General features: G+C 44.6%; 1 protein-coding gene across 3 annotated transcripts in view; it reads left to right on the top strand.

Annotated features, from left to right (window-relative positions):
* The window catches only part of kctd10 (potassium channel tetramerization domain containing 10), a 46,418-nt gene that overhangs the window by 11,285 nt on the left and 7,467 nt on the right, over nucleotides 1-27,666 (top strand). Inside the window, exons 2-6 of one of the 3 annotated variants that reach the window (XM_072247591.1) lie at nucleotides 2,578-2,734; nucleotides 3,041-3,254; nucleotides 17,659-17,828; nucleotides 23,917-24,003; nucleotides 25,398-25,450. In XM_072247591.1, coding sequence (XP_072103692.1) covers nucleotides 3,050-3,254; nucleotides 17,659-17,828; nucleotides 23,917-24,003; nucleotides 25,398-25,450 — 515 coding nt within the window. In that variant the 5' untranslated portion in view covers nucleotides 2,578-2,734; nucleotides 3,041-3,049. Of the gene's footprint in view, nucleotides 1-2,577; nucleotides 2,735-3,027; nucleotides 3,255-17,658; nucleotides 17,829-23,916; nucleotides 24,004-25,397; nucleotides 25,451-27,666 lie in introns of all 3 variants that reach the window. The other 2 variants (XM_072247590.1, XM_072247589.1) reach the window with 2 other exon arrangements.

Raw genomic sequence — 27,666 nt, 5'->3', positions numbered from 1 at the left:
GATGTTACCCATGATCCAAGGTACTTGAAGTTGTGAACTTGTTTCAGGATTTCATTTCCCAATACGATCCTACAGTTCGGGTATGCATCCAGTACTTATTCAGTACAATGAGCTTTCTTGCCATCCACCACCTGAGAGAATATTTTCTCATGCCTCTCCAACCCTTACACTAACTGCTTTAAAACAGTCCCTTTTCTTCACTTCCAAGTTCCAGTTTTTGACCACCTGTTCAATTGGCAGCCAAACTCTAGTTAAATAGATATCAGGACTTGACTTCCTTCAGCACTATTCATAACCTCAATATCCCAAGTTACTGTCATTGTTGTAATGTTGAAAATGTGACTGCCATTTTGTGCAGTAAGAGCCACAAGCATCAATGTGACCTTTTAGTGGTGTTTAATCAAGAAACAGATACAGGTCAAAATAGCAGAGTTAACCTTGCTGCTCGGACTTTTTTCCCCCTTAGGAGAGAAGGCAAAGTTTACATTGATCCCATCTGCACCACTGCCTCAGTATTGTGCTTGCCTCTGGACTCGGGCTTTTACCCACAACTGTCTGACCACGAGTCACAGCTGGCACACATTGGTGGACTGTTGCAATTCAGATAGTGCCTGGTTAATTGTGCAGACTGTTATTCTTTACTACGGAACCATGTGGTGCCCCTGAAACGTGAGCTATTGTGTTGCCATTGGCACTCTTCACAGGATGAATGGCTGTTGATTTTGGTAGGTTTGTGGAATGCTGGCACATCAGTGTTCAAGGATGGCATTGAAAGACTGAGCACAAATGCGATTTATCTTCTTTCGCGTTACAGCACGGTAACAGGTCCATCAGAACCAACGAGCCCACGTCACCCAATTAATACCGTGTGTCCTTTTAACATACTACCCTGTGTGTCTTGAGAATACGGTCAATGTGGAGAATGTAAAAATTCCTTACAGTGACAGCATCACTGGTGCTGTATTAGCTTTACGCTAACTTCCCACCAAGGTGAAATCTAAACGGAGATTGTTACAAATACAGATGTGGAAGCATCTGGGCTGCTTCAGGGAGCATAGTGCAGTGAGGCCTGCTGGTAATCCATTTGGAATTGAATTCTTTTGATTGACCAGTTGAACATTTTAACAGTGCCTCTGCGCACATCTAAAACAATAACCAGCTGAGGCCAGCCAGGACTGCAGACCCACAACTCCCCCCAACCCCCAACCCCTTCCCTTGTGGGTCCTGAGATTGGGCTGATCTTGGCCTTGTACATGTAAAATAGTTCTTCAGTCTGACTGACTGGTTTTGGTGCATTTACAGGTCTCAAGGGTCAAATAACACGAGTGTTCCATTATTTCCAGCACTGAGTCAGATTACAGGGACCATCCGGACTGTTCAGAGCTTTGCCTGTGTCTGTAATTGCTTCCCTCCTACATGTGTCACTGCCTTGCCTTCTGTCTTACTAGAGCCAGTTGTACCTTCAGCCCTCGAGCTTGTACTCTGGAATTCACTCACCTTAAATGTGATTGCTTAAAGGTTCTATTTAAAACCTACCCCATGACTGTGTAGCTAGGCATAGCTCAAATACCGTCTACAAATCTGCTGATGATACAACCATTGTTGGTAGAATCTCAGGTGGTGACGAGAGGGCGTACAGGAGTGAGATATGCCAACTAGTGGAGTGGTGTCGCAGCAGCAACCTGGCACTCAATGTCAGTAAGACGAAAAAGCTGATTGTGAACATCAGGAAGTGTAAGATGAAGGAACACGTACCAATCCTCATAGAGGGATCAGAAATGGAGAGGGTGAGCAGCTTCAAGTTCCTAGGTGTCAAGATCTCTGAGGATCTAACCTGGTCCCAACACATTGATGTAGTCATAAAGAAGGCAAGACAGTGGCTATACTTTATTAGGAGTTTGAAGTGATTTGGCATGTCAACAAATACACTCAAAAACTTCTATAGTTGTACCGTGGAGAGCATTCTGACAGGCTGTATCACTGTCTGGTATGGAGGGGCTACTGCACAGGACTGAAAGAAGCTGCAGAAGGTTGTAAATCTAGTCAGCTCCATCTTGGGCACTAGCCTGCAAAGTACCTAGGGCATCTTTAGGGAGCGGTGTCTCAGAAAGGCAGCGTCCATTATTAAAGACCTCCAGCACCCAGGTCATGCCCTTTTCTCACTGCTACCATCAGGTAGGAGGTACAGAAGCTTGAAGGCACACACTCAGTGATTCAGGAACAGCTTCTTCCCCTCTGCCATCCGATTCCTGAATGGACTTCGAAGCTTTGGACATTACCTCACTTTTTTTTTAATATACAGTATTTCTGTTTTTGCACATTTTTAATAATCTATTCAATATACATAATTAATTTACTTGTTTATTTATTATGGTGTATTTTACTTATTACTTTTTTTTCTCTCTCTGCTAGATTATGTATTGCATTGAACTGCTGCTGCTAAGTTTACAAATTTCATGTCACATGCCGGTGATAATAAACCTGATTCTGATAACTATTAACTTATTAAATTATTTTGCTCTCTTTGCAAATTTAATTTTTACTAATTGAATCTTTGTTTCTTATTGTAATTTATAGTAGATTTTATGTATTGCATTGTACTGCTGCCGCAAAACAACAAATTTCATGGCAAATGGCAGTGACAAGAAATCCGATTCTGAGCCAGATTCAAGCAGTGTGACATCTGCTTCAGATACACTGAGAAACTTCTAGAAACAACAGAATCAGCTAAAAAGTTAAGCCACAAGGAAAATACTAGAAAATAACAATTCTACATTCTAATCCAATATCCATTGCATTCTTTTGCATGCTGTTGGGTAGAGAGATCAAAGATCTAAACTCAACAATAATAAATTAAAATCATGTACCCATAACTTTCGTCAAGGGTTATGTGGTTCAATGTCACGATGGGGCTTTTACCTGAAAGGATTTTGCATAAATTATATTGTAATATGAATTTGTTCCCTTAATGTTGAATGGGTGGAGGGAATGTCCATTTGGTTGAAGGGGATTGTAACTGAATATTAGTATGTCCACACAGGAAGAGAGAATGTCTGGCGAAAGTGCGGTGAGTCCAGTGCCTGCAGCATCCACCCGTACCACATCTTTCAAAGGGGCGAGCCCAAGCTCCAAGTACGTGAAGCTGAACGTCGGAGGTGCTCTCTATTACACAACCATGCAGACACTGACCAAGCAGGATACCATGCTGAAAGCCATGTTCAGTGGCAGGATGGAGGTGCTGACAGATAGCGAAGGTAAAATAATTATCTGTTTGACCTTCTGCATTGACTGAGACAGGGCAGTACTCTCACACTCCAGGGATCCTCAACCCCTGCCATCCACAGGGGCCCATGGCGTAAAAAGGTTTGGGAACCCCTGCTCCAGGGGGCAGATCTGATGACAACATGAGGCTTTAACTGGATGGGGAGAGGTTAAGAATTGATATTCCTGCCTGACGCTGGCCCCCTAGGCCTGAGTCGACATAGTAGTCGTGCTGTATGTGAGACTGCTACAAGGGGGGCTGTAGCAATGTAATTCTAGTACTGATTTAGTATTGGAAGGCCAGGACCATTGATCAAAGACACAATGGCAGCCAGAGTTTTACAAGTCAGAAGTGGAAGAGGGACTGTCACCATATTTTGGAACAGAGCACAAGAGTATGATGTTTCCTCTCTGTTCGGTTACTTGTCCCCTAACCTCCAAGATGTGGATGTCCTCAAACCATCCTTGACCTTCACCTATGATGTGGATATCCCTTCTTATCCCCTTATTTTTTATATTGTGGGTTCGTTCATTCGTTATATGCTGTGTTCTATGGCGTGGGCGATCATGGATTTTCCATGGCCATGAAAAGTTCTTGGTAAACTTTTCTACAAAAGCGGTTCACCATTACCGCCTTCTGAGCAGTGTCTTTACAAGATGGGTGACCCATGATCAATACTCTTCAGAGATTGTCTGCCTAGAGTCAGTGGTCACATAGCCTGGGTAGCTGCACAGACAACCATCCTCCATCTGCTTCCATGGCTTCACCTGGCCTGCAGGCTAGTGGAGGGAAGGAATGCCTTACACCTCCTTTGGTAGAGATATGTTTCCACCCTGCCACCTGATTGTGGGCTGTCAGCAATAACATTTACAATGGTACTTTGTCCTCTGTAAGCTGCTGAAGTAGTGTTGCTGACTATAACTGACATCTAAGAGGGGAGCATCGTGAGGGTGGGTGTGAATGAGTGAGATCGTGGCTCGGCAGGGACAGTCCATGACCTCGCTCTGGTGTGGACCAGATGGGTTGAAGGGCTACTTGCTGTGTTGGATAGAGCCAGCTCTATAAAAACCCATTTGGTTTTCTCACATCTTTTCAGGGAAGAAAATCTGCCACTCTTGTTTAGTTTAACTATATATGACTCCAGACCCTCCCAATCAGGTTTTAAATGGGCCAGTCAGTCCAGTAATGCCCATATCCTGTGACTGAAGGAATGAATTTAGAGTCAAATCAACAGAAACAGGAGCTGAATTACGCCATGTAATTACGCCTCTGCATCTGTTCTATAATCAATAAAATTATATCTGAAGTTCTTCATTAACTTTCCCATCACATCCATGACGTTCTGTTTCCTTTGGTAACTATAAATCTGGGCTTTGAATGTAATTAAATATCCACAGACTCTGAGTAAAGAATTCCAGACATGTGTGATCCCCTCTGAAGTATTTTCTCCTCACTGCTAAGTTTTATCCTGAAATTTTAAACTTTTGAGAATAATCCTGAGATTATTGAAGCACGGAATTATCATTTTGCATTTAGACCTCTTTGGATTTAGTAGTTTCAATGGGATCATGTCTCATTGTTCTAAACCCCAGAGAATCTGGGTCCATTGTATTCAATCTCTATTAGTGTGAGATAGAATTAATTAATTCATTGCAACAGCGTGAAGACAGTTGTATTTTCCTCAAGCAAGACCATTGTAGTGTGTAGTACCACACCAGTTGCATAACTGCAACAAAAGAGCTTCTTCATGCCTGCAAGGAGATCTTGCACACTGTGTGTCTTCCTGTTTGCTAACTGTAGCAGCCTGTTAACTTTGTATTTTTTGTACAAGGACGTAAAAATGAATAATGTATTGAGTAAGGATTGTGGAAACTATTTCCTCAGAGGCACAGCAAAGTAGCATTTAGCACTATATGTTACAGCTCAGGGCATCAGAGTTTGGAGTTCAATTCTCACGCTGCCTGTAAGGAGTTTGTAAGGCATTCCTGTGACTCTGTGTGTTTGCTCCGGATGCTCCAGTTTCCTCCCACAGTCCTTGGACGTACCGGTTGTCCATTGTAAATTGTCCTGTGATTGGACTGGGGTTAAATAGGTGCTGTGACTTGTTGGGCCGGAAGGGCTTGTTCCACATTGTATCTCTGGGCAGCACAGTCACATAGTGGTCAGCGTAACGCGATTACAGTGCCAGCTGTAAGATCAGGGTTCAGTTCCCTCTGCTGTCTGTACTTTGTCCCCATGACCATGTGGGTTTCCTCTGGGTGCTTCTGTTTCCTCCCACTTTACAAAGATGTACAGTTAGAGTTGGTAATTTGTGGGTGTGTCATGTTGGCGCTGGAAGCGAGCTGCCAGCACAGTCATTGCTGATGTGATTTGACGCAAATGATGCATTTCACCGTATATTTCAATGTACCTGTGACAAGTACAGCTGGTCTTAATTCAGACGCTAAGAGCGTAAGAGAGAATGAAATTGAAAGGTAAGCCAATGTGAGGGAGAGACAGAATCTAAACCAGCAGATGAGTTAAGTCTGTGGCATTTTCATTTGGGTGATGGAGGTGAAACATGGGATCAGGAATTAGTTATCTTGCAGGCTTACAATGGCCTTGAGCAACCAGATGGGGTTGTCATCCGGCTAAGATCCCATCGGACATGGCGTGATTAAAAGAAGCAGGATAGCCCTGTCGTTTATTTTGAAATGCAAACAACCCTAGCGCAATTTAGTCGATGTGCAGCAGATGTGAAACCTTCTCATGGGGGGAAAATCGACAAGGCAGCATTCCAACTTCAAAACAAATTAGTATTCCAAAATCTTAAACTTAAAAAAACAACAGCATAGCTGCCAAAAACTGTGGTGTTGAAATGGTCCATATGGTGCTCCATTTTGCACTGTTGAATGACTGCACAAAGTTGTCTAATACTTTCTGCATCATTCTGATTCAGATAATTTTACAATACAATTGCAAAGAGGAAGGGTGGAACATAAATAATTGGATTGTGGTGGTAGAAGGAACAAAGGGAATGTGCGGGAGGCGTGAGGAAGAAAGAGATTAGAAATTCGAGTTTTTGGTAGTACTTGCCTCTGTCCCAAGTTGGTGCACCATATTTTGTAAGTAGTGTTTATTCCTGTATCAAGGGAACAAAATGAACCTTGCAATCATTGCTTGATTATATTTAGAATGAATATCTTGTCCTATTTGTAGAAGAAATGTCAAAGCTTACAGTCTCCCCCTGCATTTCTGTAACATTCCTTGGATCCCAGCCCCAAGCGATTTCTATAAGCTTGTTGAACTCTTTTCCTTGTCCTGTTGCTGACTATATCAAATCTATATTACTGTGCATGCTTGGAATATCTGCTGGAAAAATACTGTCACTCTTTCAAGTAGTAATGCAAGGCACTGAAGAACTCTCAGTGAAACAAAGTGTTATTGTGCCAACCCTGCTCTCCTTCCTAGCAGGTCATTCCTGCCCTCATTGGACTGTCGGTCAATTCAAGCCTTCATTTTTATCATCTTTAACCCTCCACTGTGCTATGACTGTACCACAGGAGAATGTCCACACTTGTTCCTCTTGAACATGCATAACAGAGTCCGTGCTCAGTTTGTTGAGCGGAAGATGTGGGGAGAGAAACAACTAACTATTCAGGTTCACTGTGAAATTTAACGATTGATCATGTGTGAATCTCCTTTTGTGGAAGCTGCTGTGTTTTCTCTGGTGACCTGCAGGATAATGGGATGCAAGTCTTTAATGAATTTGCTGTCCCCATGCTCTATAGATATGAAACCTTGGGGACCCACTGAGCTCCACAGGAGCATGGAGAGATAATACCAGTGATGCCTCCAGCAATCTGTTACATCAAGGGGGTGAGCACTGGACTAATGAAGCAATATCTTCATGCCCCAGCTCCGCACGACTGGATGTTATGTGTAGGTATTGGAGCTACTTCGGGCCAGTGGTGTAGTGACATCAGCACTGGACTTTGAGACAAGTGATCCTGGGTTCAAATCTAGCCAGCTCCCTGTACGCTTTCCATCTGTGAGCATCAAGCTAACAACTGAGCCAACAACACTTTCAGGTGCCAGTACCTTTCCAAAATGTATCATTCAGGCTCCTGGTCTCCACCCTATTATAGACTTTCCCTTTTCTTGTGTCTGCTCCCCAGTCTCATTTTTAACCCTTTGTTTTAATCAAAGATGATTGATGTGAAATACCCACTCCTGTTTCTCTCTCCAGCCCCCTAAATATTTTCAGCATCTTCTGATTTTTTTTTCCCCAGATTTCCGGTAGCATTTCAGATCTGATCTATGAACAGCTGGATTTCGCACTCCACTCTCAGCACCTACTTCAGCATCTTGTGCTACTAGTGCCTGTCTCCCTCCATTGTGAATACCTGTACAGGACAGCATGTCGGATTGTATAAAAGAGATCAGACATCAGCCAGTATGAAGCATTGGCCCCAGCATTTATCTTTTATAACCATATAACAATTACAGCACAGAAGCAGGCCATCTCGGCCCTTCTAGTCTGTGCCAAACTCTTACTCTCACCTAGTCCCACCGAGCTGCATTTAGCCCATAACCCTCCATTCCTTTCCTGTCCATATAGCTATCCAATTATATCATTTAATCTGCTGAGATGCCCCACTAATTTCTGGCTTCATTTCAGCAATGGTGTCCAAGGTAAATTACTGACCTTAAACTGGCCTGTTACATCTTCCCCAGTCTTTTCCCTCTCTTTGGTAGATATCAGGCAATCTCAAATGATCACATTGCTCAGATGGCAAATCTATGCAGCACAAGATTCCAAGATGTGCTGGAACAAGCAACATCCCCACTGACTTCTGGAACCTCTGGATTCTGACTCCCAGAGTTGAGAGGGAACATTGGGCACCATGTTCATAATCTTGCCATTGTGCATTAGAACTGCAGAGAAATCCTCTGTAGCCCCACCTCATATGCTGTCTATCTGTGGCAGAGTAATGATTCCCACGTTGGCCTAATTTGCCATCTCAACCCGGAGTGAATGCAAATCACCCATTACCTTTATGGACTGCCCAGAAGAAGATCTCTGCGGTGACCAATGACACATGGGCTTGACCCCTGTCTGGGTAGGAAACAGTGATTGCAGTAATGACTTTATCAGGGGTCATAAAGTGAGTGAAGTTACCATTACTATGCAGAGGGTTTTTGAGGAAACTGAAAGGTCTGAAGGTAGATAAGTCAACTGGACCAGATGGTGTACACGCTAGGGTTCTGAAAGAGGTGGTGGAAGAGATTGTGGAGGCATTTGTAATGATCTTTCTAGAATCATTAGATTCTGGAATGGTTGCAGAAGACTGGAAAATTGCAGATGTCACTCCACTCTTCAAGAAGGGATAAAGACAGAAGAAAGGAAACTATCGGCCAGTTAGTCTGACCTCAGTGGTTAGGAAGATATTGGAGTGGATTGTTAAGGATGTGGTTTCGGGATACTTGGAGGCAAATGATAAAATAAGGCCGTAGTCAGCATTGTTTCCTCAAGTGAAAACCTTGACAAATCTGTTGGAATTCTTTGAAGAAATAACAAGTAGGATAGAAAAGGAAAATCAGTTGATGTTGTGTACTTGGATTTTCAGAAGATCTTTGACAAGTTGCCACACATGAAGCTATTTTGAACCCATGGTATTACAGGAAAGATTCTGGCATGGATAAAGCAGAGGCTGATTGGCAGGAGGCAAAGTGTAGGAATTCGGAGAAGGAAGTCTGAGAATCGGAGTGGGAGTGCGGCGGGAGCCATTTTGATTTTTTTTTCTTATCATTGGAGTTAAGAGAGGCGGGACTGCGCAGGCGTGTGACGTCAGGCAGTGAAGCGCGGAAGATTTAAAAGGAACACAGCCTTATACAGTGGGCAGCGTTGTTTCGTGGACAGCGGAGTGAGCCAGGAGCAGAGTGAAGGCTTAAGGACTTTAGCTCAACGGGCTTAGGCGGAAACAGGCGAGGCAAAGTAGGCTTAGTTTTCAATTTTTCCTGTTATTTGAGGAAAGGGGGAAGTATGAGTGTGAGGGCAGCTTGTTCTTGGTGTCGGACGTGGGAGGTCCTGGAGTCGCCTAGCCTCCCGAACGTCCACATCTGCACCAGGTGCACCGAGCTGCTACTCGATGACTTCGTCTGGTCAGGGAGAGTGAGGAGTTGATAGAGAGGAGTTACAGGCAGGTGGGCACACCGGGGCCACGGGAGGCAGACAAGTGGATCACGGTTAGGAAGGGGAAGTGTCAGGTACCAGAGAGTACCCCAGTGGCTGTGCCCCTTGACAATAAGCACTCCTGTTTGAGTACTGTTGGGAGGACAGCTTACCTGGGGGAAGCAACAGTGGCCGTGTCTCCGGCACAGAGTCCGGCCCTGTAACTCAGAAGGGTAGGGAAAGGAAGAGGAGGGCAGTAGTAATAGGGGACTCGATAGTTAGGGGGTCAGATAGGCGAATCTGTGGGCGGAGACCCGGATGGTAGTTTGCTTCCCTAGTGCCAGGGTCCAGGATGTTTCTGATCGCATCCAAGAGATCCTGAAGTTGGAGGGTGAGGAGCCAGAGGTCATGGTACATATAGGTACCAATGACATAGGTAGGAAAAGGGAAGAGGTCCTAAAAGGAGACTATAGGGAGTTAGGAAGGGAGTTGAGAAAAAGGACGACAAAGGTAGTAATCTCGGGATTACTGCCTGTGCCACGCGACAGTGAGAGTAGGAATGGAATGAGGTTGAGGATAAATGCGTGGCGGAGGGACTGGAGCAGGGGCAGGGATTCAAGTTTTTGGATCATTGGGACCTCTTTTGGTGCAGGGGAGACTTTAAACTAGAATGGTTGGGGGGTGGGAATCAAATTGAAGAGACTAGGAGAGAGGAGGTTAGTTCACAAATAGAGAAAGCTAGTAGACAGTGTGTGAGGGAGGATAGGCAGGGGACAGAGAACGGGAGCACTCAGACCGAAGATGCAGGGGAGAAGGAAGAAAAAGGTAACTAAGTTGTTTGCACCATTAGGGATAAACAGGGAGTAAGAGGTGGAGAGTTTCTTAAATGCATCTATTTTAATGCTAGGAGCATTGTCAGAAAGGTTGATGAGCTTAGAGCATGGATTAATACCTGGAAATATGATGTAGCTATTAGTGAAACATGGTTGCAGGAGGTGTGTGATTGGCAACTAAATATTCCAGGATTTCGTTGCTTCAGGTGTGATAGAATCAGAGGAGCAAGAGGAGGAGGTGTTGCATTGCTTGTCAGAGAAAATATTACAGCGGTGCTTTGGCAGGATAGATTAGAGGACTTGTCTAGGGAGGCTGTTTGGGTGGAATTTAGGAATGGGAAAGGTGTAGTAATGCTTATAGGGGTGTATTGTAGACCACCTAATGGGGAGCGAGAATTGGAGGAGCAAATTTGTAAGGAGAGAGCAGATATTTGTAGTAAGCACAAGGTTGTGATTGTGGGAGATTTTAATTTTCCACACACAGACTGGGAAACCCATTCTGTAAAAGGGCTGGATGGTTTGGAGTTTGTAAAATGTGTGCAAGATAGTTCTTTTGCAGCAATACATAGAGGTACCAACGAGAGAAGGGGCAGTGTTGGATCTCCTTTTAGGGAATGAGATAGGTCAGGTGACAGAGGTGTGTGTTGTGGAGCACTTCGGGTCCAGTGATCTCAATACCATTAGTTTCAATATAATTATGGAGAAGGATAGGACTGGACCTAGGGTTGAGATTTTTGATTGGAGAAAGGCTAACTTTGAGGAGATGCGAAAGAATTTAGGAGGAGTGGATTGGGACAATTTGTTTTATGGGAAGGATGTAATAGAGAAATGGAGGCTTTTTAAAGGTGAAATTTTGAGGGAACAGAATCTTTATGTTCCTGTTAGGTTGAAAGAAAGGTTAAAAGTTTGAGAGGGCCATGGTTTTCAAGGGATACAGGAAACTTGGTTGGGAAAAAGAGAGGGATCTATAATAAATATAGGCAGCTTGGAGTAAATGAGGTGCTCGAGGAATATAAAGAATGTAAAAAGAATCTTAAGAAATTAGAAAAGCTATGAGATTGAAGATATGAGATTGCTTTGGTGAAAATAAATCCAAAGGTTTTCTACAGTTATATTAATAGCAAAAGGATAGTGAGGGATAAAATTGGTCCCTTGGAGAATCAGAGTGGACGGCTATGTGCGGAACCAAAAGATTTTGAACAATTTCTTTTCTTCAGTATTCACTGTGGTGGTGGTGGCATCCGTTGGTCTCGTGAGACCATGGATCTGCACCTGGAAAGTCTTACTTCACACTGTGTGGGTAGAGCAGCGTCTGTTGTGGCTGTAGAGGCCCACACGGGAGTGACAGTCTCGGCTGCAGCGACTGCATTTGAAGGCACTGTCCTCCATCGTTGTCTTGGTGCTGTTTTTCCAACGAGTGCGCTTTTCTTCAGCAGCAAGCCTCAGCTTCTCTTCTCTTTTTAGACCTCTGCGTAGTTCCAGCCTCCAGTGAGAGCGATCGCTTGCGATGTCCTCCCACCTCTTGGCATTCATTTTCAGTGACTTCATGTCTCTCTTGCAAACGTCTTTGAAACGAGGATGGGGCCGCCCTTGTGCTCTCTTGCCAGAGGCCAGTTCCCTGTACAGCAGGTCTTTCGGGATCCTCCCATCTGACATGTGGCGTATGTGGCCCAGCCCGCGAAGATGGCGTCGTTGGAGCAGGGTGAAGAGGCTGGGTATCTGGGCGTGGGCCAGGACCTCATTGTTGGTAACTCGGTCAGTCCACGTGATATCCAGGATGCGTCTCAGGCTGCGAAGGTGGAGGGCGTTGAGACGCCGCTGTTGTCTATAGTAGTGGCTCCAGGTCTCACTGCCGTAAAGCAGTGTGCTGAGGACACAGGCCCTGTAGACTGCAACTTTGGTGTGCGTTGTCAGCTTTCTGTTCTCCCAGACTCTCTTTGTCAGCCTGGCGGATGTTGAGGCTGCTCGTCCGATCCGTCTATTGATCTCAGGGTCTAGGGAGAGGCTGTCTGTGATGGTGGAGCCAAGGTATGTAAACTCGTGAACTACCTCCAGCTCGTAGTTTTTGATGGTAATGGCAGGGGGGTGCTCAACACCTTGGCCCAGCACGTTGGTTTTCTTCAGGCTGATGGTCAAGCTGAAGTCCTGGCAGGCTCTTGAGAAGCTGTCCATGAGGTGTTGCTGTTGCTCTTCAGAGTGTGTTGCCAGTGCTGCACTGTCTGCAAACAACATGTCCCTGATGAGTACTTTTCACGAACCTTGGATTTTGCTCTCAGCTGGGACAGACTGAACAGCTTCCCGTCCGATCTGGTGTGGAGGTAGAAACCCTCAGTTGATGTTCCAAAGGTGTGCTTCAGCATGACTGCGAAGAAGATGCCAAACAGTATTCACTAAGGAGAAGGATATTGAATTGTGTCAGGTAAGGGAAACAAGTAGGGTAGTTATGGAAACTATAATGATTAAAGAAGAGGAAGTACTGGCGCTTTTAAGAAATATAAAAGTGAGTTAGTCTCTGCGTCCTGACAGGATATTACCTGGGACCTTGAGGGAAGTTAGTGTGGAAATAGCAGGAGCTCTGACAGAAATATTTCAAATGTCATTAGAAACGGGGATGGTGCCGGAGGATTGGTGTATTGCTCATGTTGTTCCATTATTTAAAAAGGGTCCTAAGAGTAAACTTAGCAATTATTGGCCTGTGAGTTTGATGTCAGTGGTGGGTAAATTGATGGAAAGTATTCTTAGAGATGGTATATATAATTATCTGGGCAGACAGGGTCTGATTAAGAACAGTCAACATGGATTTGTGTGTGGAAAATCACGTTTGACAAATCATATTGAATTTTTTGATGAGGTTACTAGGAAAGTTGGCAAGGGTAAAGCGGTGGATGTTGTCTATATGGACTTCAGTAAGGCCTTTGACAAGGTTCCACATGGAAGGTTAGTTAGGAAGATTCAATCATTAGGCATTAATATTGAAGTAGTAAAATGGATTCAGCAGTAGCTGGATGGGAGACGCCAGTGAGTAGTGGTGGATAACTATTTGTCAGATTGGAGGCCGGTGACTAGTGGTGTGCCTCAGGGATCTGTACTGGGTCCAGTGTTGTTTGTCATAACATATATTAATGATCTGGATGATGGGGTGGTAAATTGGATTAGTAAGTATGCAGAAGATACTAAGATAGGTGGAGCTGTGGATAATGGAAGTAGGTTTTCTAGGCTTGCAGAGAGATTTAGGCCAGTTAGAAGAGTGGACTGAAAGATGGCAGATGGAGTTTAATGCTGATAAATGTGAGGTACTATGTTTTGGTGGGACTAATCGAAATAGGACATACATGGTAAATGGTAGGGCATTGAAGAATGCAGTAGAACAGAGGGATCTAGGAATAATGGTGCATAGTTCTCTGAAGGTGGAATCTCATGTGGATAGGATGGTGAAGAAAGCTTTTGGTATGCTGGCCTTTGTAAATCAGAGCATTGAGTTTAGCAGTTGGGATGTAATGTTGAAATTGTACAAGGCATTGGTGAGGCCAAATTTGGAGTATTGTGTACAGTTCTAGTCACCGAATTATAGGAAATATGTCAACAAAATAGAGAGAGTACAGAGAAGATTTACTAGAATGTTACCAAGGTTTCATCTCCTAAGTTACAGAGAAAGGTTGAACAAGTTGGGTCTTTATTCTTTGGAACGTAGAAGGTTGAGGGGGGGTTCTTGATAGAGGTATTTAAAATTATGAGAGGGATAGATAGAGTTGATGTGGATAGGCTGTTTCCATTGAGAGTGGGGGAGATTCAAACAAGAGGACATGAGTTGAGAGTTAAAGGGCAAAAGTCTAGGGGTAACATGAGGGGGAACTTCTTTACTCAGAGAGTGGTAGCTGTGGAACGAGCTTCCAGCAGAAGTGGTTGAGGAAGGTTCGATGTTGTCATTTTAAGTTAAATTGGATAGCTATATGGACAGGAAAGGAATGGAGGGTTATGGGCTGAGTGCAGGTCGGTGGGACTAGTTTGAGAGTAAGAGTTCAGCACGGACTAAAAGGGCCGAGATGGCCTGTTTCCGTGCTGTAGTTGTTATATGGTTATAAAGGGAGCTTTTTCTGGTTGGCTGCCGGTGACCAGTGGCGTTCCACAGGGGTCTATGTTGGGACCAATTCTTTTTAAAGTATGTATCAATGATTTAGATGACAGAATTAATGGGCTTGCTGCAAAGTTTGCACATGATACAAAAATAGGTGGAGGGGCAGGTAGTTTTGAGGAAGTAGAGAGGCTACAGAAGGACTTAGACAATGGGTAAAGAAGTGGCAGATGGAATACAGTTGGAAAGTGTGTGGTCATGCACTTTGGTAGTAGAAATGAAATGGTAGAGTATTTCCTAAATGTAGAGAAAATATAAAAACTGAGTTGCAAAGGGACTTGGAAGTCCTTCTGCAGGATTCCCTAAAAGTTAACTTGCAGGTTCAGTCTGTGGTGAGGCAGGCAACTGCAATGTTAGCATTTGTTTCAAGAGGACTAGAACATAAAAACAAGGATGTAATGTTGAAACTTTATAAAGCACTTGTGAGACCTCACTTGGAGTATTGTGTACAGTTTTAGGCTGCCTATCTTAGAAAGGATGTGTTGACACTGGAGAGTGTCTAAAGGAGTTTGACAAAAATAATTCCATGATTGAATGAGCAACACACATCAAAGTTGCTGGTGAATGCAGCAGGCCAGGCAGCATCTCTAGGAAGAGGTACAGTCGACGTTTCGGGCTGAGACCCTTCGTCAGGACTAACTGAAGGAAGAGCTAGTAAGAGATTTGAAAGGGGGAGGGGGAGATCCAAAATGATAGGAGCCAAATGGAGTAAGTTGGCGACTGAGGCACATTCCAAGAAAGGATGTATGGCTGTGATAGCGAGTCTGAGTCAAAATGTGGTCAAAAAGATGAAGAGCCAAAGAAATTACAGATGGGGAGCAGTGAGAGATGGTTTCACTGAACTCCCGTCGAAGAGAAGATTTAAACTTCTTCAGTGTAGGCATCACGGAAGAGGCTTCGCAGTAGTGAATTTAATGGTTTGTTATATGAAGTGTTTGATGGCTCTGCCCTGCCCTGTATTGACAGGAATTCAGAAGAATGAGGGGTGACCTAACTGAAGCCTATTGAATGGTTAAAGGTTTTGATGGAGTGGATGTGGAGAGGATGCTTCCTATAATGGGGGAGTCTAGGACCAGAGGACACAGATAGAGTGGATGTGGAGAGGATGCTTCCTATAATGGGGGAGTCTAGGACCGGAGGGCACAGATAGAGTGTATGTGGAGAGGATGCTTCCTATAATGGGGGAGTCTAGGACCGGAGGGCACAGATAGAGTGGATGTGGAGAGGATGTTTCCTGTGGTGGGAGAGTCTAAGACCAGAGGACACAGCCTCCAAATAGAGGGAAGTCCATTTAAAATGGAGATGGGGGAATTTCTTTTGGCAGCAGTTTATCTGTGATAATGGTGGTGCCAGCACAGCTTGTCATTGACAGCCTTCACGTAGTTGTCAAACCTGACCTTTGCATTTGGCAACTACTTCCATGGATTTGTAGATACTTGTTTTTAATTCATCATATCCATCATGGGGCATCGGAGCAGCAATGCGCCCGTCTTCGGCATCAGTTCCCATTCTCACCTGCATGCGGATAGTTATTGGGTAACTCTGCAAAGCTCCCCTCATCGCCTTTGATTACAACTTTAGAGGTACAGCATGGAAACAGGCCCCTCCGGCCCAGTGAGGCTGTGCAGCCCAATTGCACATGTGACTGATTAACCAATGAACACATATGTTTTTGGAATGTGGGAGGAGGAAGCCAGAGCACCCGGACGAAACCCATGCCGTCACAGGTGGAACATAAAACTCTGTACAGAACTGATGGAATTGAACACAGGTGACTGGTGGTGCAATAATGTTATGCTAAAAGCTACATTTACTGTTCAGTAGTTACAGCTACTGTGCAGTTGGAATAATCCTGAAACTGCAGTTAAATTATTAGAATATTTCATTTGCCAATTAATGGGTGTCTATAGAGCCTTATTATTTAATTACTTGTTGTATCCAGTGTTTTATATTAATAAAAGTAAAATATCTTTACTGTTCAGTTTTTAACCAGCCAAACTGCAGGGTATTGGCAACCCACCTGGGGGCAGTACTGAGTACCTGCACCTCCAGTAGCTCACTAGTGCCATCTGGAGGAACCATGAGACAGCCGGAGGAACTTGGCACGACCTGATGCTGCTCGACCTGCTGAATTCCTCCAGCACGTTGTGTGTTGCTCAGCGTAATCCAGCTGTTTGCGAAGTAAGGTTTATCTGAGAAGATAAAACAACAGCTAAATAGGTGTGCAGTGATGAAGCTTTACTGAGTGTGGTTTCCGCATGTACGGTTCCTGTTATTAGTCATGCAGACTGTTCTCCAGTATGAAGGCAGCTGACCCAGGTTAACTGGGCAGTGTACAGTTCATCATGAGAACAGCATTGTGAACAGCCTGAAGGTTTTCTTTGGGAAGAAACTAAACACTGCTGGGGAAAGAAAATGAGGAACGTAAGAGAAACGCGAGGAACACCGATGCTGGAACTCCAAACCAGCACATACAACGCTGGAGGAACTCAGGTCAGGCAGCGTCTGTGGACAGTCAACATTTCAGGCCAAGACTCCTCTTCAGGAGCAGAATTAGGTCATTCATCTCATTGAGTCTGCTCTGCCATTTATTATCCCTCTCAAACACATTTGTTTGTCTTCTCCTTTTAACCTTTGCCCTTACTGGTCAAGACTTATCAACGCCCACTTAAATATACCCAATAACTTGGCCTCCACAGCTTTCTATGGCAACGAATTCCACCGATTCACTGCCCTTTGGTGAAAGAAATTCCTCCTCATCTCTGTTCTAAAGGGATGTCTTTCTTTTGAGGCTATATCCTCTGATCCTGGACTCCTTCACTATCAAAGACATCCTCTATGTCCACTGTATCTGAACAAGGGAAACAAAAACTTAAGAGAATAAGAAATTAACCAAACAATGACAATGAAAATCCTGTAACAGAACTTCAGTTGCAGACAATTTAGTCTGGAAAATAACTGTCTGAATATCAGTCATTTACATTACACTGGTTTGAGAGCAACCTGGCATCAATGCCAGAAGAAATCATTCAGTCTCTTTCAGGTCTCCACTGATGTGATGTGAAGTACCAGTCTTTACTTCTCATGGGTCTTGTTTTTGATCTCCAGTTGGACTGCATGCAATTTTGAGAAGGTGGTGGGCTTCTGGCATTTGAGCTTGCGCAGGAACCATGCAAGGACCTTTGTTCACAGCCGGCAGAATGCCACAAAATGCACATAATATGTGGGGGAGTTCAAGCTAAGATGAGCACCTTAATGTCTCTTTTTTTTTCCTCAGGCTGGATTCTAATTGACCGCTGCGGCAAGCACTTTGGTGCTGTGCTGAACTACCTCCGGGATGGAGCTGTGCCATTGCCAGAAACTAACCGTGAAATCGAGGAACTATTGGCTGAGGCCAAATACTACCTGGTACAGGGGCTAGTGGAGGAGTGTCAAGCTGCCCTTCAGGTAAAACCACCCTCATGGTCTTCAGACATCAGGTCTTGTAGAAACATTAGCAAATGATTGCCAAGAATGCACTTGTCACACAGGTTGGGAAGAAAGCCTATTAAACCTGACCAAAATACTAGTCCTACAGATCTAAACTGGCTTCCTGAATAATTCCCTTCTCTTCAGCTTTAAGAGTTGTCATAAAATTAAAACAGGTCGACCTTCACTAATCCGGCACCACTGGGACCTGAGGAGTGCCGGATTAGTGGAAATGCCAAATTACAGAAGGATCACATTAAGCATAATCAGTGCCGGATTATCGAAGGAACCGGATTACAGGTAGTCGGATTAGTGAAGGTCTGCCTGTACAACAAAATCATGTTTGAGACAAGGAGGCTGAGGACATTTAGTTGGTAAAGGATTAGTAAGGAATCAGATTTGGTATCTCTGATGTATGTCGTGAAGTTTATTGTTTTGCAGCAGCAGTACAATGCAATAGATAACACATGCTACAAATTACAAGAAGAAATTATATATATTAAATAAGTAATGTATTAAATATATAGAATGCTAAATAAGAACAGAAAAAGCAAAACTAGTGAGGTAATAATTTATGCAACACACGAATCTATGGAAAAAAGTACAGTCAACGTTTCAGAAAGGGTCTCGGCCGGAAACATTGACTGTATTTTTTTTCCCTGTAGATGCTGCCTGCCCTGCTGAGTTCTTCCAGCATTTCACATCAAAGTTGCTGGTGAACGCAGCAGGCCAGGCAGCATCTCTAGGAAGAGGTACAGTCGACGTTTCGGGCTGAGACCCTTCGTCAGGACTAACTGAAGGAAGAGTTAGAGATTTGGGAGGGGGAGGGGGAGATCCAAAATGATAGAAGACAGGAGGGGGAGGGATGGAGCCAAGAGCTGGATAGGTGATTGGCAAAGGGGATATGAGAGGATCATGGGACAGGAGGTCTGGGGAGAAAGATGGGGGGGGGGGAGAGAACCCAGAGGATGGGCAAGGGGTATAGTCAGAGGGACAGAGGGAGAAAAAGGAGAGTGAGAGAAAGAATGTGTGTATAAAAATAAATAACGGATGGGGTACGAGGGGGAGGTGGGGCATTAGCGGAAGTTAGAGAAGTCAATGTTCATGCCATCAGGTTGGAGGCTACCCAGACGGAATATAAGGTGTTGTTCCTCCACCTGAGTGTGGCTTCATCTTTACAGTAGAGGAGGCTGTGGATAGACATGTCAGAATGGGAAGTGGAATTAAAATGTGTGGCCACTGGGAGATCCTGCTTTCTCTGGCGGACAGAGCGTAGGTGTTCAGCAAAGCGGTCTCCCAGTCTGCATCGGGTCTCGCCAATATATAGAAGGCCACATCAGGAGCACCAGACGCAGTCACCCCAGCCGACTCACAGGTGAAGTGTTGCCTCACCTGGAAGGACTGTCTGGGGCCCTGAATGGTGGTAAGGGAGGAAGTGTAAGGGCATGTGTAGCACTTGTTCCGCTTACAAGGATAAGTGCCAGGAGGGAGATCAGTGGGGAGGGATGGGGGGGAACGAATGGACAAGGGAGTCGCGTAGAGAGCGATCCCTGCGGAAAGCAGGGGGGGGTGGGGAGGAAAAGATGTGCTTAGTGGTGGGATCCCGTTGGAGGTGGTGGAAGTTACGGAGAATAATATGTTGGATCCGGAGGCTGGTGGGATGGTAGGTGAGGACCAGAGGAACCCTATTCCTAGTGGGGTGGCGGGAGGATGGAGTGAGAGCAGATGTACGTGAAATGGGGGAGATGTGTTTGAGAGCAGAGTTGATGGTGGAGGAAGGGAAGCCCCTTTCTTTGAAAAAGGAGGACATCTCCCTCGTCCTGGAATGAAAAGCCTCATCTTGAGAGCAGATGCGGCGGAGACGGAGGAATTGCGAGAAGGGGGTGGCATTTTTGCAAGAGACAAGGTGAGAAGAGGAATAGTCCAGATAGCTGTGAGAGTCAGTAGGCTTATAGTAGACATCAGTAGATAAGCTGTCACCAGAGATAGAGACAGAAAGATCTAGAAAGGGGAGGGAGGTGTTGGAAATGGACCAGGTAAACTTGAGGGCAGGGTGAAAGCTGGAGGCAAAGTTAATAAAGTCAATGAGCTCAGCATGCGTGCAGGAAGCAGCGCCAATACAGTCGTCGATGTAGCAAAGGAAAAGTGGGGGACAGATACCAGAATAGGTACGGAACATAGATTGTTCCACAAAGCCAACAAAAAGGCAGGCATAGCTAGGACCCATACGGGTGCCCATAGCTACACCTTTAGTTTGGAGGAAGTGGGAGGAGCCAAAGGAGAAATTATTAAGAGTAGGACTAATCCTGCTAGACGGAGCAGACTGGTGGTAGGGGGGAACTGATTAGGTCTGGATTCCAAAAAGAAGTGGAGAGCTTTGAGACCTTCCTGATGGGGGATGGAAATATATAGGGACTGGGCATCCATGGTGAAAATAAAGTGGTGGGGGCCAGGGAACTTAAAATCATCGAAAAGGTTAAGAGCATGAGAAGTGTCACGAACATGGATTGAACAAGGGGGAATAAAACTGTGTCGAGGTATGCAGAAACAAGTTCGGTGGGGCAGGAGCAAGCTGAGACAATAGGTTGGCCAGGACAGGCAGGTTTGTGGATCTTGGGTAGGAGGTAGAAACGGGAAGTGCGAGGTGTGGGAACTATAAGGTTGGTAGCAGTGGATGGGAGATCCCCTGAGAGGATAAAGTCAGTGATGGTGTGGGAGACAATGGCCTGGTGCTCCTTAGTGGGGGTCACGATCGAGGAGTAAATAAGAGGAGGTATCCGCGAGTTGTCGCTGTGCCTCGGTAAGGTAGAGGTCAGTACGCCAGACTACAACAGCATCCCCCTTATTGGCGGGTTTAGTAGTAAGGTTAGGATTAGTGCGGAGGGAGTGGAGAGCAGAGCGTTCCGAAGGAGTGAGGTTGGAATGGGAACAAGGTGCGGTGAAGTCAAGACAGTTGATGTCCTGTCGACAGTTAGCAATAAAGAGATCCAGAGCAGGCAGAAGACCAGAGCGGGGTGTCCATGAAGAAGAGGAGGGTTGAAGAGGGGAGAAGGGGTCACCGGTGGGGGTGGAAGAGTCCTTGCCAAAGAAGTAGGCTCGGAGACGGAGACAGCGGAAGAAGTGTTCCACATCATGGCGAACACGGAACTCGCTGATTTTGTTTGTGTTGCTTGGGTTTCTAGCATCTGCAGAATCTCTTGTAGGTAATAATTTATGTTGCTTTGGAGCTTAAATTTAGAAGGTGGGAATGAAGATGTTTGTAGAACTTATTCAAGTACAGGTGAATATTCATGTAATTCATTGTATAGGTAAAGAGTAACGTGCTTCACGGGACAAAGACTTGGAAAAGGAGTATGTCATTTAGCATCTTGAGCCTGTCTGGTCACTAATCAGAATGATACCTTTCCTCAATCATGGTGCTTCAAACCGTAACCCTAATATCCATGTATGAATGTTTTCAGTGCATGATATCCCTGCTCAATGGTCATGCTTCAATTTAAGGTGCAATGTTTTGTTCAGGATTTCCCCTGCCAGGAAAAAAAAATGATTTCTCCATCCCAGAACTGCTGAAAAGATGTTTATTGGTTCATTTCTTTACCGCCTCAGTTAAATAGTATTTGCTTGTATTATGTAAACCTTTTAAAACAAAGCAAAATATTCCACCAAGCCATATATGGAGGTAGCTGTGTGGCCAATAGCTCAGTCAAATAGGAAAGTACAAGAGGTGGAATTGGCAGGGCTGAGATTTTGGAGGACCTGAAGATATTGAACAGAGAGGCAAGACTTAAACTTGGGCTTAGTTCCTACCGTGCCTTAATTGGCACATTGTGACAAGCTGTTACCAATTGGAACTTTCATTGGTAGTGGCTTAGGCAAGAGCATAAACATATTTGAAAATGGGATCAGAATTGGGAATTTTAATGTTAACCTCTAACTGAATAGGAACCAACATTAACAGGTGTAGGAGCGATGAATCGGAATTCAGAGCAGCCTACCTAAAGGTAGTATAAATCTTAACATCATGATTATCAGTAGATTTCAATTGGTACATTTAACAGAGAAATCCTGAAACTTTTTCTTCGCAAACGTCCATGAAAACAGAGGATTGCCCCAAAGAATGACAGTTAAATGTTAGAACACCAAAGCCCCCCCTCCCCACTCCCATGCACATGCGGCAGCAAGGCAACGACTGACCCTGCCCCTCCCAACAGCTAAAAGCATCGGCGCCCCCACCTATCATCCCAGTTATTTGCAATATTCTCTGGAAATAAACACATGCAATCACCAACACAAGAGATTCTGAAAGTGCTAAAAGTCTTGAGCAACACACAGGCGCACAGTGCTGGAGAAACTCAGCAAGCCAGTCAGTACCTAAGGAGTCAATGTTTTGGGCCAAGACGCTGGAAAGGAAGGAGGCAGAAGAGATAAATCCCAAGTATCCAGTCACTGAAGAGCAAGCCCATCATAAGGTGCTTAAAATGCACAAGAGGAACTCCCCAAGCATGGTGTCATAAACTACTTAGAAGATATAACTGCGGCTTGGCTGAAGAAATGGATGTTGAGAAAGCTTTTCAAAGGAGAGAGGAAGGTGTAGAGGTTCAGGGAAGAATAGAAGTATGATAGTGCAGGGGTGATCGGTGCATTGCCCATCAGAGGAATGCAATCTGTAGAGTGCTGGATGGGTTGTAGATGTCCATCTTGACAAGTTAGAAATGGACAGCTGATGTGCCAGTAATGGTAAGTATGACATCATGGCAAAGTGTCAGGCAATAAGGACAACAAATCAGAAATGAGTGTATATAACAGGGGAGGGCATAGGATGGGGGTGTGGGTGGGATAGCAGATTAAAAGAAAGGCATTGTTGAGTTTTATTTAATGCAGTTTAGTTTTCAGAGTGAATGACTGGAGACCATGGTGTGGCCAATAACTGTAACTGATGCTGTCCAGACTGCTAGATTAGTGAGTTTACCAATGTGAGTTCTTTATTCCAAACCCTGTTCCGGTTGTACTGTGACCCCTTGCATCCAGTTCTGCTTGGGGATGCAAGGGCACTGTCCTGGGAATGGTTCAGTCGTGGGCCAACAAGGCCAGTCTCTGTGGTCTGAAGGGTGAGGTTGAGGAAGAGTTGCACATGCTTTGCCTTTTCATCATTCATACAAGGTAGGTCAGAGGAATCTTTAGAGCAGGGGTTCCCAATCTTTTTTATGCCATGGACCCTCCCGTTAACTGAGGGGTCTGGGGTCCCCAGCTTGGGAGCCCCTGCTCTAGAGGGCCACATACTGTAAAATGAGAAGTTGGAATAAGGACAGATAATGGTGAAGATAAGTTCATGGTCCTGAAAGTGATTTTTCTTTTTGCTTTTCCCTTCCTCCCACTACCACCGTCCATCCACCCCTCCCCTCATCCCGATCAAGCTTTAAAAAAACACTGTGGTGGATCAAGTCCCCAAACATTGTTACTAGAAAGAAAGGTGTTCATGTTAATTACTTCTGGATTGGAGAACGTGTCTTTGAGGGAAGGTTAAGTGAGCTCGGGCTTTGCTCTTTGGAAGGAAGGAGGATGTGAGGTGACTTGATAGAGGTGTACAAGATGATCAGAGGCATAGATAGAGTGGACAGCCAGAGACCTTTAACCCAGGGCAGAAATGGCTAATACAAGGGGGGCCATAATTTGAAGGTAATTGGAGAAAGGTGTGGGAGGATGTCCGCGGTAGGCTTTTTCACAGTGATAGGTGCATGGAATGTGCTGGCAGGGGTGGTGATAGAGCCAGATGCATTAGGGACATTTAAGAGATTCTTAGGCACGTGGATGGAAGGAAAGATGATGGATGGCTAGTGGGGAGGAACAGGTTAAAAGGTCGGCACAACATGGGCCAAAGGGTTTGTACATTTCTCTGTTCACTCGGAGAGTGCCAGACTCTGGACCTGTGTGATGGGCTCAATTTTTCATCATTTTTATTCTACCTGTCTTTATAACAGTTCTTAAAAATGATGGTCTCTGAACTGAGCTGCGCTCTGTGTTAATGTTTGAAAATGTTTTCAGATTTGAAACGTTCTTTGTCTTGCAGCAGAAAGAAACTTATGAACCTTTCTGTAAAGTTCCTGTCATCACATCTAACAAGGAGGAACAACGATTGATAGCGACATCTAATAAGGTTAGAGCATTTGGAACGCGCCCTGAAAGGAAGGTGTAAATGCTGGTGCCTTTTCAGTATGGCATCATTTAGAAAACCATAGAAAAACTACAGCACAGAAACAGGCCTTTTGGCCCTTCTTGGCTGTGCTGAACTATTTTCTGCCTAGTCCCACTGACCTGCACACGGACCATATCCCACCATACACCTCCCATCCATGTATCTGTCCAATTTATTAGTAAATGTTAAAAAAGAACCTGCATTTACCACCTCATCTGGCAGCTCATCACCACTCTCTGGGTGAAGAAGCCCCCCTAATATTCCCTTTAAACTTTTCCCCCCTCACCCTTAACCCATGTCCTCTAGTTTTTTTCTCCCCTTGCCTCAGTGGAAAAAGCCTGCTTGCATTCACTCTATCTATACCCATCATAATTTTATATACCACTATCAAATCTCCCCTCATTCTTCTACGCGAAGACAGTTTCCTGCACTTCATTCCCCAGACAGGAAGTTGGGAGCTCAGCTCAGCACATCACAGGAACCCCAGCCTCTGTCTATATGTACTCTACACTCTTGTCTATATCTACTATACACTCTGTCTATATTTCTCACTGCTTCACTAAAACTGTCAGCATAATCATAGACCCTACCCATGCTGATCATTCTCTCTTCTTCCCTCATTGGGCAGAAAACACATACCACCAGACGAGAAGATAGCTTCTACCCCTGAAAGCATGCACCACAAGACTTGAGGTCAGATTTTATCCCTGAAATAATGTGCCACCAGACTCGTACAGCTTCTACCCCACTCTTAGCAGATTCTTGTATGAGAAGATGGATTCTTGTCCTCAGACTATTGTGTTTTGACCCTGCATTTTTTTTGTAGTTTTTACGCCTTAGCTACACTTTTCTATTCGATCTCGGTGTTGTATAATGATCTGATCTGTGTGAACAGAATGCAAGACAATCTCTACATTGTATCTTGGTACATGTGACAATGGTAAACCAAAATGCCAAAAAGCAAATAATCAGTTGAAATCATAATTTAAATATAGCAAACAAAAAATAAAGGTACTTGTCTTCCCCTGTACACTCTTCTACACAGAAGCATATGCCAGTGGGGTTAGGGTTACTGCACCAAGAGTGATGGTGCAACATCTGAGGGTTAGTCCCTCATGGGGAATCCAACTGCACAGCATGTCAATAAAAATGTTGTTCCTGCGACAGAGCATGTTTCAGAGTTGATAAAGTGATCGTTCGCAGCCAGGGCTTCTCAGTCCTGCAGGCAGTTACCAGCAGATTGTGGATAGCTGGATTGACAGGCTGTGATGTGCTGCTTAGACCGTGTAGCAGATCTTATTAATTGTCTAGTTTGTTTTTCACGTGTTCAGCCTGATTTTCTTTTCTCTTTACAGCCCGCAGTGAAACTGTTGTATAACAGAAGCAACAACAAATACTCTTACACTAGGTAAGTGTGGGTCATAGTTAAGTGCCACATGTACTCTTGGACACTTTCTGCAGTAGAGTGGATAGGGGAGAACCAGTGGATGTGGTATATTTGGATTTTCAAAAGGCTTTTGACAAGGTCCCACACAGGAGATTAGTGTGCAAACTTAAAGCACACGGTGTTGGGGGTAAGGTATTGATGTGGATGGAGAATTGGTTAGCAGACAGGAAGCAAAGAGTGGGAATAAACGGGACCTTTTCACAATGGCAGGCAGTGACTAGTGGAGTACCGCAAGGCTCAGTGCTGGGACCCCAGTTGTTTACAATATATATTAATGACTTGGATGAGGGAATTAAATGCAGCATCTCCAAGTTTGCGGATGACACGAAGCTGGGCAGCAGTGTTAGCTGTGAGGAGGATGCTAAGAGGATGCAGGGTGACTTGGATAGGTTAGGTGGGTGGGCAAATTCATGGCAGATGCAATTTAATGTGGATAAATGTGAGGTTATCCACTTTGGTGACAAGAACAGGAAAACAGATTATTATCTGAATGGTGGCCGATTAGGAAAAGGGGAGGTGAAATGAGACCTGGGTGTCATTATACACCAGTCATTGAAAGTGGGCATGCAGGTACAGCAGGCAGTGAAAAAGGCGAATGGTATGCTGGCATTTATAGCGAGAGGATTCGAGTACAGGAGCAGGGAGGTACTACTGCAGTTGTACAAGGCCTTGGTGAGACCACACCTGGGGTATTGTGTGCAGTTTTGGTCCCCTAATCTGAGGAAAGACATCCTTGCCATAGAGGGAGTACAAAGAAGGTTCACCAGATTGATTCCTGGGATGGCAGGACTTTCATATGAAGAAAGACTGGATGAACTGGGCTTGTACTCGTTGGAATTTAGAAGATTGAGGGGGGATCTGATTGAAACGTATAAAATCCTAAAGAGATTGGACAGGCTAGATGCAGGAAGATTGTTCCCGATGTTGGGAAGTCCAGAACGAGGGGTCACAGTTTGAGGATAAAGGGGAAGCCTTTTAGGACCGAGATTAGGAAAAACTTCTTCACACAGAGAGTGGTGAATCTGTGGAATTCTCTGCCACAGGAAACATTTGAGGCCAGTTCATTGGCTATATTTAAGAGGGAGTTAGATATGGCCCTTGTGGCTGTGGGGATCAGGGGGTATGGAGGGAAGGCTGGGGCGGGGTTCTGAGTTGGATGATCAGCCATGATCATAATAAATGGCGGTGCAGGCTCGAAGGGCCGAATGGCCTACTCCTGCACCTATTTTCTATGTTTCTAATGATTGGTGTACACTGGAAGTGGCCAACAGTTTCACTTCCCAGAGACTGATGGAGTGGGTTTCCATCACTAGGCCACAGATGAAGTGGGCAGTCATGGGTTGGTTGCTCAAAGATGAGAAAATCTGTAGATGCTAAAATCCAAGCAACTTTCAAAAATTCCAAACATTCCAAAATTTGAAACCATTCCAGCCCCAAGCACTCTGAACAAGTGGTGCTCAACCTGTACTTAGAAAGTGAGAGTACCAGCAAAGGAATGTGAAACGGTGTGAGTTGCAAGGTTGAAGGACATGCGCAGCAAGTCAGCCTGTGCCAAGGGAGAGGAAATCTGAGCCAATATCACAGATTGGGCGACTTGCAACTTAAAACAGATGTGGTGCCCAGCTTAGTGTCTCAAACATTTCATTTTTTTAGCTCTTATTTTAGGTTGATGTGATTTCCAGTTCCCATGATAATATTTAACTGTCTTTAGATTATTAGTCCAGATCTCTGGATAACTATTCTCAGAACACAGCCATTGTGCTGCTCTCATAATCAGTGGAAATGCTATTCTTTTACCCCAGCACCAGACGATCCCCAGCTTAACACTTGTATCTCACAGCACCTTGTATGTAGTACAGCATTCCAAGGCGCTTCACAGGAGTGCCATCGAGCAGGATTTGACACCCAAGTTACATAAGAAGGTGTTGAAACAGATAATCAGAAGCTCAATCAGAGATGTATGTCTGGAAACTGTTCAATGAAGGAGAGAGAATCAGAATTCTAAAGTTTAAGGACTTAAAACTTTTGTCTGCAAGGAGGAAAAAGTGAGCTTATTTTTAATAAGGCACCTATTACATCTTTGAACATTTCAAATGCTTCACCATGATTGAAATCCCATTGTTCTATTACACATTGGGAAATTTGTTACCCATCACCATTCACTCTCTGTTGATGAT

Source organism: Mobula birostris, chromosome 31, assembly GCF_030028105.1.
Source record: "Mobula birostris isolate sMobBir1 chromosome 31, sMobBir1.hap1, whole genome shotgun sequence".
Lineage (NCBI taxonomy): Eukaryota > Metazoa > Chordata > Chondrichthyes > Myliobatiformes > Myliobatidae > Mobula > Mobula birostris.
Note: the sequence above shows the minus strand (reverse complement) of the source record. Positions and strands in the feature narration are given on the sequence as shown.